At 43.0% G+C, this 12,953-nt stretch overlaps 1 protein-coding gene across 1 annotated transcript; it reads right to left on the bottom strand.

Moving 5' to 3' along the window:
- Positions 1 to 2,648: 2,648 nt before the first annotated feature.
- On the bottom strand, positions 2,649 to 9,561 carry LOC142923486 (dual specificity tyrosine-phosphorylation-regulated kinase 2-like). The gene is made up of 6 exons (XM_076064626.1): positions 9,060 to 9,561; positions 6,552 to 7,264; positions 5,058 to 5,194; positions 4,528 to 4,668; positions 3,585 to 3,717; positions 2,649 to 3,075 (listed from the first exon to the last, which is right to left on the bottom strand). The coding sequence occupies exons 2-6, from the start codon at positions 6,714 to 6,716 to the stop codon at positions 2,986 to 2,988; spliced, it is 666 nt and encodes a 221-aa protein (XP_075920741.1). The 5' UTR covers positions 6,717 to 7,264; positions 9,060 to 9,561; the 3' UTR covers positions 2,649 to 2,985.
- Positions 9,562 to 12,953: the final 3,392 nt, after the last annotated feature.

Here is a 12,953-nt window from a genome sequence, read left to right as displayed (position 1 = left end):
ACAGAAGGTTGCACGTAAAACAATTAACGTGATGATGCAGGCAGTGATGAGAATTAAACTGGCACTATTTGTCCACACACACACACACACGCGTGTAGTGGTAGGATGGGGACACCAATAAGAAACAAAAATTTAAAGTGTGGCTTTTTTCGGGAAAAATTAACGGAACTGGAAAAATTGAAGAAGACCTGCCCAAGAATGGCTTGACGATGGCATCAGTAATTGGTGTCAAAAAGATGTGGCCACTATACTCTTTTGGTTCTATCTCCCCATTCGCCCCCTCCCCTTCCCCCCCCCCCTTCTCTGAGTTATTTAACTGCCCTAACTCTGGCTTCTCTCCCACTTCAGTAAAAAAACATATTTATTGCTGTGGTTGTCACGCCTGATGATGATTGCTTGTGTTGCAATCGAAACGTCGTGATTTAATTAATTAATTTGTATATATATTCCTTATTATTATTTTTTCCCCACCTACGTGACTTTACCGAAAGAACCAAAGAGCATGCGTCCCTGCAGTTGCGAAAACTTCAAATCTAGATTGATGTGGCCACTGCTTGAGAATATTGGCACGAGAGAGAGGAAGGTAGAGACATGCCAAAAAATGCAGTGGACACCTACGGGCTATGTACCCGTGGATCGTGGTGATGATGGTGATGACGAGTACATTACAGGGACGCTCGTCTGACAAATGTGACGTCAAAAAATAGCAACCAGCGTTCACTCGACTCACCCATGGTAATGGTCCAGTTGAATTTTGTCAATATCATTGACATTGGTGGGAGACCCAAGATCTGCGAACATTTGAGATTGCATTCATGAGCTAATTTGACTGCGAGCACAGTTTACATGCAGTATAACTTTTAACATCCGCAGTATGAATTGAAGGTGTTTTGCACAATTACTGCACGTGCTTTTGCTTATCTTAATATTTATATAGTAATTATATGTAAATCAACAAATATTGCCTTCATAACATGGGTCTGTCACAGTGGCAGTCTGTCTGGCATGGTCAGTAAACCCCCAATGGTAGCTATTCACATGAAGACGCACATTCTACATATGTATATTCTACATATATGTATTGGCATCAGGGCACCTTTTTTAACCAAGGCATGAGTCCAGAGGATGAAGACAGCTCCATGGAATTCCATGAATCGTACATTAAGTCCGTAACATTCTGTATGCCATTATTAACGAATTCGAGGATATAAGCTATGCCCTGCATTGCAACTAATTCATAATGAGTGCGCTTAGAATTTCCTGTTTCAGGCACCTTGATGGCTCGGCCAAGGAAATCTTTGTAGTTGCCGACGAAGAGGCTGCAGCCGAGGATAATCTCTACAATCACGCAGCCCAGGGACCACATGTCTGCTGCGCATGTCACGTAAGGCAGCAGGAGCATCTCAGGCGCCATGTATGGCCATGTTCCAAAGGGTCCGGAAACTGCTCACCACACGCACATATCGGCACATTTAAGCACAGGGCATGGCTGGCTACGTAGGCCGTGAAAGACGTTCCACATACAAAGTGCAATACGAGAGTACACCCCGACGGTCGCCCATCGGTGGGATAGGCTCCGCCGCTTCAGCCATTAGCCAATCAGGTGGATGGGATCATCTGGGCCATAGTTCATAGGCGGAGCTCAAGGGTGCTCGTGGGGAACCATCTGGAGGGTTCATAAGGTGGGAGGGGGCGTGGCTAAAGGCGGGGCTTGGCGACGCGTGAGAGGGGTTAAATAAATAATAATAATGAAGAAGAAGAAGACACAAGTCCAGTGTCGTCGTCGTCGAACTGTTTTAATGCACACACGTTCATTTCATTCTATTTACCGGTCAAGTGGTGCCGCGATAGAGCGCTCGACTCACAGATTGCAAAGTTGTAAAATTGAAATCCTGATTAGGAGGCGATAAAGTTAAACACCTGAATAAGTGGTTTAAAGTGGTTGCACCATGGGGAAGTTGTATTTCCCCCATTTTACTCAGAGCCGCCAATACATGAATGCCACTCTTTGAGATGCTTTGTCTCGCTAGGTTAAGTGAGGACCTACAAATGCACTCGTGACAGCTACATTTGAACCCACTTCTGCTCTTTTAGGCTAAGTTTCGATGCGGCAGACCGTGGCGCTGTTTAAATACCAACTGCCAGTGCATAATAGGCTTTTTTGGGGTTGCATCACGTAAATATAAATGTGTCGTTAAACCCGCCACCGCCCAACACAGCCAACTCGTAAGGTTTGTCAAATAAACAAAACATGCCAATTCAGTGTTTTCCACGGTTGGGAATTGAAAATGTGTTACAGGGAGTGTAGTGTAGTAGAGTCCTAATCACTATTCCACTACTCCAAAGACAAATATGCCCCGTATAGCCTTAACAGGCTGTCGCGGCAAGTGCTGCTAACGAGCACTTATTAAGGCCGGCACGGCAACACAGGAGAGAGGGTGGCCAGCATCATGTCCAGACGCCTTTGTCTACCCAGTGGCGATGTTTACAAACTGCAAGAGGTACTAATTTGAGGCTGAGTCGACCTAGAGGACGCCCAGGACCGGATCAGGCAATCGTCACTGGTGTTGGTCGTGAGCGAGAATCGAACCCCGTATGCCGGGTTTGAAGCACAGCACGCTAGCCGCTACATTTCCACTCCCCACAAAGACAAAGATCCCCCGTATAGCCTGTAACAGACTGTTGGGGCAAGTGCTGTCAGCGAGCACCAATGAAGGCCGGAATGGCACGAAAAGGACGGGTGGCCAGCACCACGCACGGCCGCCTTTGTCTCGCCAGTGGCAATATTCACACATCGAACTAGCTACTAATTTGAGGCTGAGTCGACCTAGGGGAGGCCCAGGACCGGTTCAGATTATCGTCACCAGTGTTGGCCGTGAGCGGGAATCGAACTCCGTACGTCAGGTTCATAACGCAGCGATCTAACCACGACACGACCTCTCCCTACACTATTAACTCCACAGACACACCCAGACACAGGGGAAATCACTTACATGACTTTGTAACTTTGGCACTGATGCCAAAATCAGTGATTCTGATGTTCCCGGTTTTATGGTTTTTGACAAGGATGTTTTCCTGTAAGAAAAAGAAGTTGTGGCTCTTGTCAGAGGTGTTTGATGTGTACAGCTTTGAAGCATACAGGACGCAAGGTAAGACTACAATTTGCATATCGGTTGAAGGTCGTTCACTCATTCATTTATTCCTTAAAAATGTGCAGTTAACGTTGACATTTGTAATCATAGCTGCATGAGTGTTATCACTATTATTAAGAATGTGAATTCGAATATTTAGCAAATAATATGCGGTTCGCTCTCAAGAAAGCAGAGATACGCAATGCCCTGCGTTTAAGCAAGCCTCGGCTATATATTTAGTGCATTTCTGAATTAGTAAATAGCATGCATTTCAAGAGTAGCACAACAAAGAGTCGCGTGGTCTTTGACTTCTATTTTGCGAGTCGCGAGAGTTCGTCCTGACAACCAGTTGTCTCAAAGCAATAATAGAGAAGGACTGAATGAATGATGCATTTCGAATGAATGATGCATTTCGAATGAATGATGCATTTCGGTTATTTTGGGTTCACTCACTGGCTTCAGGTCTCCGTGCAAGATGGACTCCTGCTTGAGCTTGACAAGAGCCTTCAGCATGGCCTGAGTGTAGAGCCTGACTCTTGAAAGGGGAAAGTGCTTTGCGACCCTGAGCTGCTTTCTCAGGTCTTGACTACAACAAAAAAAAACAGGACACCGTGAATGGTTACTGTAGGTATTTTCCTCGTGATCAATGCTCAGGATTGCTTAATGCGGTTAAGGCTTCTACTCACGTAAAAAAAAGGCAATTCTCAACTCTGCCAGGGGAATGATGATTAAACATGACCTGCTCATTGGGTTCAGATAAATATAATGGAGCCCCTTGCGACGGTTTCGCTGTTCCGCATGGTGCATGAATCCTGCTGACGGGCGGGATAGGGCCTTGTGGTAGCTATCAGCTTCATGTGCTGCAGCTTATGTCAGTTTGCTGTTTCTTTTATTTCCAATTATTATGCAAACATCTCATGTTAATTGGCTGGTTTTTTTTTGCACAATTGTGCCACTCAGCTCAAATGTATCCAGTAAGGCCCAGGGAGCAATTGTAAACAGTTGTGTATGTTATTTATATTTGGAGTTTGAAAGTTTGTCTCCCTCCGTGGTCGCGTGGACATTTTGTTCTGGCTCCTCTGGTTTTTTTCCCTCCACATTTAGAAACATGAATTGAGATGAAATTTTGATTGAAAGCTTTCGTGACTGCAGGGATTAATATTCTTTGGTTCTTTCGGTAAAGTCGCCACGTAAAAGGGAAACAATAAAATAATAAAAACATATTTTTATAAAAATAGATTTTACATTTTTTGTTTATAAAAAATATATATTTTTTTAATTATATTATTTCTTGGTTATTTCGGTAAAGTCACGTAGAAGGGCAACAATGAAATAATAAAATAAATTTTATATTTTTGGTTTATAAAAAATATATCTTGATGCGATTTCTTCTCACCCGACGAACTCCAGGACCATCGTAAAATGTCCCCTGAATATGAAGGTTTCGTGGAGTCTGATGATGTGGTTGTTTTCTAGATCCGTGGACTCCAGGGCCAGAATTATTTCCGGCTCGTTTTGCACGTCCGTTTGCCAGGTGCTGTGGGATAAAAAAAAATAGCCAACAAGAATAAAATATGATACTGCATTGTCAGTAGCGCACAAGGTAAAAAAAAAACTCAGTAAATTCATTAGTAACACTGACGGAACCTTTTTGGCAATGGTCCGTCTTTGCTGACCTCCTCTTTGTTATGGAGATAAACCGTGAACCCATCTCACCACACTCTTGTTATTGCACGCTTAAGAGGCATGAGGATGTACAAAAACTAGGATGACCCCACCAGCAGAGCCCCCGAAGACAAGGCAATATGCTCTAATCCCGATTTGTTCTGCTTTCATGGAAAGTAACACTTGTTAATAATCTCACAAGTTATTGTTCTAGGCACACATCCAGATATAAATGTGGCTATTTCCATCGTGCAATCTCACCGTATGCAGTGCTGCAGCATTTTCAAGGCCACTTTTTCTTTGGTCTTGTGATCCATGCAAAGCAGCACCTGGCCAAAACGCCCTCTGCCAAGTACCTTTAGTATCTGGTAACGGTACGCCAGGTGTTCGTTCATTATCTGCGACAAAATAACAGAAGAGTTAATTATTCAATGCGCCCTTATTCAGTCCTCAAACATTACTCAGTCTTAAAGCATCGCTCAATTAGTGCCCATTTAGTTATTGTTTTTTTTATTTTGTATCCAAACCGATAGAACAATGTCTGTGATGCTTGTGATGTATTTGCCAGATGTCTCATACCCCACACTGGACACCACTTGATCATGCTATGTAAAATGTGTCATAGACGGTCTCTCATCTCACACGCGTATAAGTATTCGCTCAGAGATTGGCAGAATGACATTAATTGTGTGTGTTCATTGGTATCCAGCTGAAGCCAACAACTCCACACGAAACAATTGTTATCAAGTATGCACATTAATGAGGATCTTTTAACAAATTTAACACATGGGCTTTGAACCATTATGATTCATGATTGAATTTTGGGTTATATCGACACGTGTGTAAAATGCCAATGTGTGTCACGCTCCTAATACCCTAATGCAGCCAAATTGATGCTTCAGTGCACTGGCATGTTTTAGAAAGCAATCCACAACATTGAACAACTTGGTACGATGTTTATATTCTTGGTTCTTTCGGTAAAGTCACCGCGTAGAAGGGAAACAATAAAATAATAAAAATATAAAAAAATAAAATTCTCACGACGTTTCGACTGCGACACAAGCAATCATCATCAGGTGTGAAAACCACAGCAAGAAAATTTGAAAAAAGTGGCGGGTTTCTTTTTATCGTTAGCACTTTTTTCAAATTTCCTTGCTGTGGTTTTCACACCTGACGATGATTGCTTGTGTTGCAGTCGAAACGTCGTGAGAATTTGATTGTTTTATATTTTTATTATTTTATTGTTTCCCTTCTAAGTGGTGACTTTACCGAAAGAACCAAGAATATGAATCCCTGCAGTCACGAAAGCTTTAAATAAAATTTTTACTTGGTACGATGTTTCACTGCTAATTACAAACAACACCATCAGACTATACAGAGGATCCCTGAGTTGAATCTTCCACGAAGCTCATAGTCCACCCTAAATTGCATCCGCACAAACCATGGCAGACGCCGATACCTGATGCACAAATGGAAAATTAAAAACTCTCCAGTAGTGTGCGCTTGTGGTCATCCAGAACAAACTGCACAACACAACGATGCAATGCCCGATCCACAAATACAAAAGGAGACATCACAGTGATATACTCCGCTACTCCTGATGCGGTTAACTGGCTTGACTGCCACCTGAATGTAAAATCGTATTTGTTTCTCTGCAAGTACAATAGCCATGCGAAAGACAATTGCCTGGGTTGTTTGGGTTTGCAGTGGGATGTGGACTTGTTGGAATGAACATGGACCACATTGGAGACTCACCGGAATGTAGTGGTTATTTTCGTCGTCGTAGCCATTATTTGCATGGCCATTTCTTACACCGCTAGTCTTAAAATAAAAAATATTTTGGTACGCCTGGATTTCTGTGTGTTCAAAAGAAGTCATCTTCTTTCGGAATCTATCCAAGATTTCTGCACCCAAACACATACACACATGCGTTAATGAATGAACACATTCATATATGTAACAGAATCGTAATATTTGTTTTTACTGAAGGAATCTGATGAGCTATAAAGCTCTTTTTAACAGATGTCCCGGAGGACAACACAAAAGCATGATAGGAGGACAAAGTATAGGAAAGCTATGCACATCACTTAAACAAAAATATACAAATCAAGTTTAAACTATTTTCTTTAACTTACCAGCTAAAGCCCACTGAACTATTAACATTTTTCAGTAGCTGGCCATAAATTACAACTCTACAAAGTGGCTTATCATGTGGACATTCATAGAATCACAAAGCAACTAAGGACTTATGCATGACTTCAAATGTGCGTGGTCTATTTAAACGCGTAGGACCGTTCAGGGGTTGACTCTGGCCACGTGAACTCTGCTCGAGTGAGTGTGCCATTGTCTTATTAAAGAGCCTGGCGGTATATCACGTGGCTCAAAGATGCAGAATCGAGTGGTGTGGAACCTTGTGGTGTGAAGCTTTTCCCTGCCTTCGAAGAGATGACTCCAGGCGCCATGATCGCCTGCCAATCACGAAACATTACAGAGACACATTTTTGTTGTTGTTTTTATTTTACAACGTAAGACCCGCTGAGCTACAGAGCCCTTTTTCAGAAGCGACCTGGTCACGAATGATAGCTCAGCGAAGTAGCGCATCATGTGCAAATTTACGGCAGCCAAATTCTCGAAACGCACGTTTCTAAATGTGGAGGCAAAAAATAATCGGAGACATGCGTCAGGGTTGGGATCAAACCCACCAACCTCCTGTATACCAGGCGAGGTTGTGAACATCTCCTAGCCACCGTGTCGGTGTATGTGCACGTCGTCATTAGTGGTGGCCGTGGGCAGAAATTGAACTCGCGTCGCTGGGTTTATTGTTATTGCTCAGTGTGCCAAGGCGCTACACTAAACCAACTCCCCATGTACATGTAAACACACCCAAAGACACGCAGACACATGGACAGAGAGATGCAAACACGGATTCAGAGACATGCGGAAGACCCTTGAATATCGTTGGGTTTATCGTTCGCGGTTTCGACGTTATCGAGCGTGTAACGTCTTAGTATACCAATTCAGCTATCGCGGGAGTGAGTTTTTGCCTTTTGCGGGTATACTGTACGAGTCAGTACTGTTGGCCGATACCATGGTGTGGAGCGGGCGAGGGACACCGGACAGTCAATGGCACCTTAACCTTTGAAGTGCAATCATCTCGCGGACATAGACAAAGACCCCCATGGAGCCTTAAGGGGCCGTCCATAAATGACGTCACGCGATTTTGTACGATTTTTGACCCCCCCCCCCAACTTCGTCACACAAAGTCAGACCCCCCCCCCCTCAAATATGACGTCACAAAGTTCTGCCCCCCCCCCCCCCCAAAAAAAGTGCTTCAAATCGCTTTAAACTATTGTCATTGTAGTGCGTATTTAATGTGGCGCTGCACTCTGATGTTGTAGCAGAAAACGTTTATTAAAAAGTCTATTTAATTAAGTAGAACGTGTTGTCTATATTTATTTAAAGTTGTGCATTTTGATGTGACGTCACATTTCTCAACCACCCCCACCCCCCTTCGTCACACATCGTCACAAATGTCTGACCACCCCCCCCCCCTCTAGGTGTGTGACGTCATTTATGGACGGCCCCTTAACAGACTGTTAGAGCAAGTGGTATTTGCGAGCACCTATTAAGGGCAGCACGCCACGTGAGGGGGTTGGATGGTCAGCACCACGTCCGCCCTCCTTTGTCCCATTGATATAACTGCTGAACCCAAGCTATTGATACTTTGATAATTATTCTTGGTTCTTTCGATAAAGTCACGTAGAAGGGCAATAATAAAATAATGAAAATACAACATAATAAAATATGTTTTTTTAATGCTTTTTTATTCTTATTTTATTATTTACCTTCTACGTGGTGGTGACTTTACCGAAAGAACCAAGAATATGAATCCCTGCAGTCACGAAAGCTTTAAATCGAAATTTTGATATTTGCATTGGCTTTGTACTGTTCGCCTTTTTGGTGTTCTCTGGTCTTAGACTGGTGAGACAAGGCCATAAAGACGGCTCTCTCTGGTTGTAGGCCAATCAGTTTCAAACAAGGCCGTAATTATAATATATATTGGGGGGGGGGGGACACACATCACCACCTCCACAAATAATTCAACCGTCACCTCCACCACGAACACCACACTCATAATTACCATATTCACATCACCACCACTTACAACACTCGGCATAGAGCCGTTTCAACACCACCATCACCACAACAATCAACAGGGTCGATACAAACAGCATCGCACTGTCATTCAACGTCGTCGCTTACCTTGGACAAATCCCTCGTCGAGAAACTCCCAGAAACACGTTGGGACAGAGCCAGGATCTAGGGGGCGCTGGAGCGCGAGCCGCGTGCTCCCTCCGCCAAAGTTCAACGACGAATGACGCGCCAGGCTAATGACGTCAGAGGTGACGTCACGGCATCCGTTTCCTCACGCGTGGAGAGAGAGAGTCACGTGGCCTTCTGGTAATAATCATCGGCTTCTTGAGACGTCACTGAATGCCTCGTGTCCATTCACATGGGGGGACTCGTGGGTCGCCACCTTGGTTTAAGTAAATCTTAATCCACCCATTAGATCGTTAGATAACAGTACAATGAATGTACACGTGTATGATATCTATATGGTGTGTGTCTATTATACGTGCTTGCATGTGTATATAATACAAATGCGGTTACATATTATGACGATGCGTGTGTGTATATTACACGTATTAAAATAATCACACGGATGAATACGTGTTAAATTATTTTAATATGCCTATACATTCAACCCCACACACACCACCATCGTATGTATACTGTAATTACATTGTAGTACGTGCACCTGCAATTGTTTTTGAGTGCATTAAATATGATTAATGTGCATGTGTATTACATATAATATATTGTGTGCATAGTCACGAACTCTACTAACACGACCACTATTATTATCATTCCACTGCAATCATCTATGTTTTTTACCATCACTATCACTGCTATAACCGTCACCACCATCACCACTACAATCAACACGCTCAAGACAAACAGCATTGTACCATCTTCAGCATCATCATCACTTACCTTGTGAGTCCCATGGATTGAGATTAAACATAACAGGATGTGTATACAGTATCGTTTAATGTGCATCTATATTATGTACATGATGTAGTGTATATATATATTATGTACTTCCACGTGCACATAACACAAATGCGGGCACATGTTACATATGATAGGAATACACATTTTGGAACAAACGTGTTTCATTCCGATTTAAAGCTTTCTTGACTGCAGGTATTCATATTCTTGGTTCTTTCGGTAAAGTCACGTTGAAGGGAAAAATAAAATAATAAAAATCAAACATTATATAATACATTTCTCACGACGTTTCGGCCATAACGCAAGCAGCCCTCCTCAGGTGAAGAAACAGAGCTGTCGGAAAGACAGCGTCCTAATGAACACTGCTAAGCTTGGCAGCGTATTTCAAGCTGGGTGGGAGGAGCAGAGCGCCTTGACAAAGGAGTTTACATATCAACAGACGAATTTAGCATATTGATGGAAAATGCAGATATGGGGTTAGTCACTCCTTGTGGAATGTCTAGGCGGTGGGGGGTCTCAAAGTCACATTATGCTAGTGTATTTTGTAGGATTAGCAGTAATAAAGAGAGATATTTTAATAATAAAAAATTGCCACAGCCCAAACCACCGCGTATAAAGCTCGTGCATTATGTGGAAAATAAAAAAGGGGAGTTTCTAAAGAACTACACATACCCTACTCCCATACAATAAACCGATGTGAAAAAAAAAACTAAATATAAACTACATCAATATAATCAATGTACTCAATATACTCTCCAATAAGCTGAGCTGTTAACATTAAGTAACTGGGTATATGCTACACTATATAATGCCTACCACTTAAAATTATGATGTTGCATCACTTTCTCTCTCATCACTTTATCTCTCATCACTTTGTCTCTCATCACATTCTCTCTCATCACATTCTCTCTCATCACTTTATCTCTCATCACATTCTCTCTCATCACATTCTCTCTCATCACTTTATCTCTCATCACTTTGTCTTTCATCACTTTGTCTCTCATCGCTTTATCTCTCTCTCATCACTTTATCTCTCATCACTTTATCTCTCATCACTTTATCTCTCATCACTTTATCTCTCATCACATTATCTCTCACCACTTTATCTCTCATCACTTTATCTCTCGTCACTTTATCTCTCATCACTTTATCTCTCATCACTTTATCTCTCACCACTTTATCTCTCACCACTTTATCTCTCATCACATTATCTCTCATCACTTTAGCTCTCATCACTTTATCTCTCATCACTTTCTCTCATCACTTTATCTCTCATCACTTTATCTCTCATCACTTTATCTCTCATCACTTTATCTCTCATCACTTTATCTCTCATCACTTTATCTCTCACCACTTTATCTCTCATCACGTTATCTCTCATCACTTTATCTCTCATCACTTTATCTCTCATCACATTATGTGGGGTGTGTGGGTTGTGTGGGGTGTGTGGGGTGTGTGCGCGGGGCGTGTGCGTGTGGGGTGTGTGGGGTGTGTGTGCGTGGTGTGCGTGGGGTGTGTGCGTGGGGTGTGTGTGCGTGGTGTGCGTGGTGTGCGTGGGATGTGTGTGTGGGGTGTGTGCGTGGGGTGTGTGTGCGTGGTGTGTGTGTGCATGGTGTGTGTAGAGGTGGTGTGGTAGGCGGTTTCCAGGATGGCCACGTCTTGGGGTCCAGGGTCAGGTGTCCGCCTCCTCCACTCCGGTTGACGTCATCCCCCAGTGACGTCACCTGTATTGGGCACAAACCCAGGCGCGGCAAGGTTTATCAAGGGCCAGAGCACCCGAGACGAAGCAAGGTGTGTCGCTCGTGTGCCCTGTGATTTGACCCCACTGACCCGAGCTGATCACTGTTACAACGCTGTGGGGGATCACGATATAATTTTCTCCGATACCAAGGTTCTTTGCAAACCCACGGGCTTTTTTCAGAGATTTGTTCATGAAGCAATTCAGATCTACAAACACAGACACAATTTCAACCGAGAGGATGGTTTCAAATTAAGCAACCATTGGAAATATGTTCTAAATCGAACTAAACATTAAACTAATTTCAATGGTACAGTATATTTTTCAAGTAGTGGTACCCCAAACTTTCGCAGCTCTTATAAATTCCCCCTTTTCACACCACCATCAATAGGTATACTCCCCCTCCCGCCCTTCCCCCCCCCCCCCCCGCGCCAAACTGCAAGTCCACCGGCACATACACCACCTCTTTCCTAAAATCCGCCAATCAAATGCTAATTTTTATGCTAATTTCTTTGTTTGCTCGCACACAGGTCCGATGTCTGAGCGTGGTTGTGTTTCGCTAAATTCTCCTGTTTGATGAGTACTAGGTGCCTCGGTGAATGTATATGCTCTAACTTTAACACAGCTATTTCTGTGACCAGTTACAAGCTAATCACTCAGCTATTTCAATGCTAAATTCGATGCTAATTCCTTTGTCAAGGGGTACCTCTGCGGATGTGTATACTTTAACTTAGCTATTTCAATGAGCCATTTCAATGCTAAATTATATGCTAATTCCTTTGTCAAGGCACTTGGTCTTTTTCTTCTCACACAGCTTAAAGGTCGTGATCTAAGCGTGGCTTCTTCCACTCCAGCGCTAATTCCTTTGTCAAGGGGTACCTCTGCGGATGTGTATACTTTAACTTAGCTATTTCAATGAGCCATTTCAATGCTAAATTATATGCTAATTCCTTTGTCAAGGCGCTTGGTCTTTTTCTTCTCACACAGCTTAAAGGTCGTGATCTAAGCGTGGCTTCTTCCACTCCAGCGCTGTCCTCCAGACAGTCTCGTCCCTTCACCTGATGAAGGCCCCTTGTGTTGTGGCCGAAACGTCGTGATTTTTTGTTATTTTATTTTCACCTACGTGACTTTACCCAATAGAACCAAAGAGTATGGATCCTAGCAGTCACGAAAGCTTTAAATCTAGAATATTTTGTCTTTTCTGATACAGAATGTTTATCTTGGTGGTGGTAGTTTTACTGAAAGATGTACATGTATTACCCATACATCATGGACTGTATTATCACTTCGTGGGAAATCAGCAGTGGATGTTTTATGGAGATATAGGTACAGTAAAACCTTGGATT

Source organism: Petromyzon marinus, unplaced genomic scaffold, assembly GCF_048934315.1.
Source record: "Petromyzon marinus isolate PM22_M1 ecotype Great Lakes invasive population unplaced genomic scaffold, UKy_Petmar_22M1.pri1.0 PM_Scaffold_57, whole genome shotgun sequence".
NCBI lineage: Eukaryota > Metazoa > Chordata > Hyperoartia > Petromyzontiformes > Petromyzontidae > Petromyzon > Petromyzon marinus.
The sequence above is the reverse complement of the archived record's forward strand: the minus strand, read 5'-3'. Positions and strand labels throughout refer to the sequence as shown.

Excerpts from the sequence above, each read along its gene's own strand:
- LOC142923486 (XM_076064626.1), bottom strand. The coding sequence starts at position 6,716 with ATGTGTTTGGGTGCAGAAATCTTGGATAGATTCCGAAAGAAGATGACT. Across the intron at positions 5,195-6,551 it reads AAAATAACCACTACATTCCG|ATAATGAACGAACACCTGGC; the intron begins GTGAGTCTCCAA and ends ATTTTGTCGCAG. Across the intron at positions 4,669-5,057 it reads ATGCTGCAGCACTGCATACG|CACCTGGCAAACGGACGTGC; the intron begins GTGAGATTGCAC and ends TTTATCCCACAG.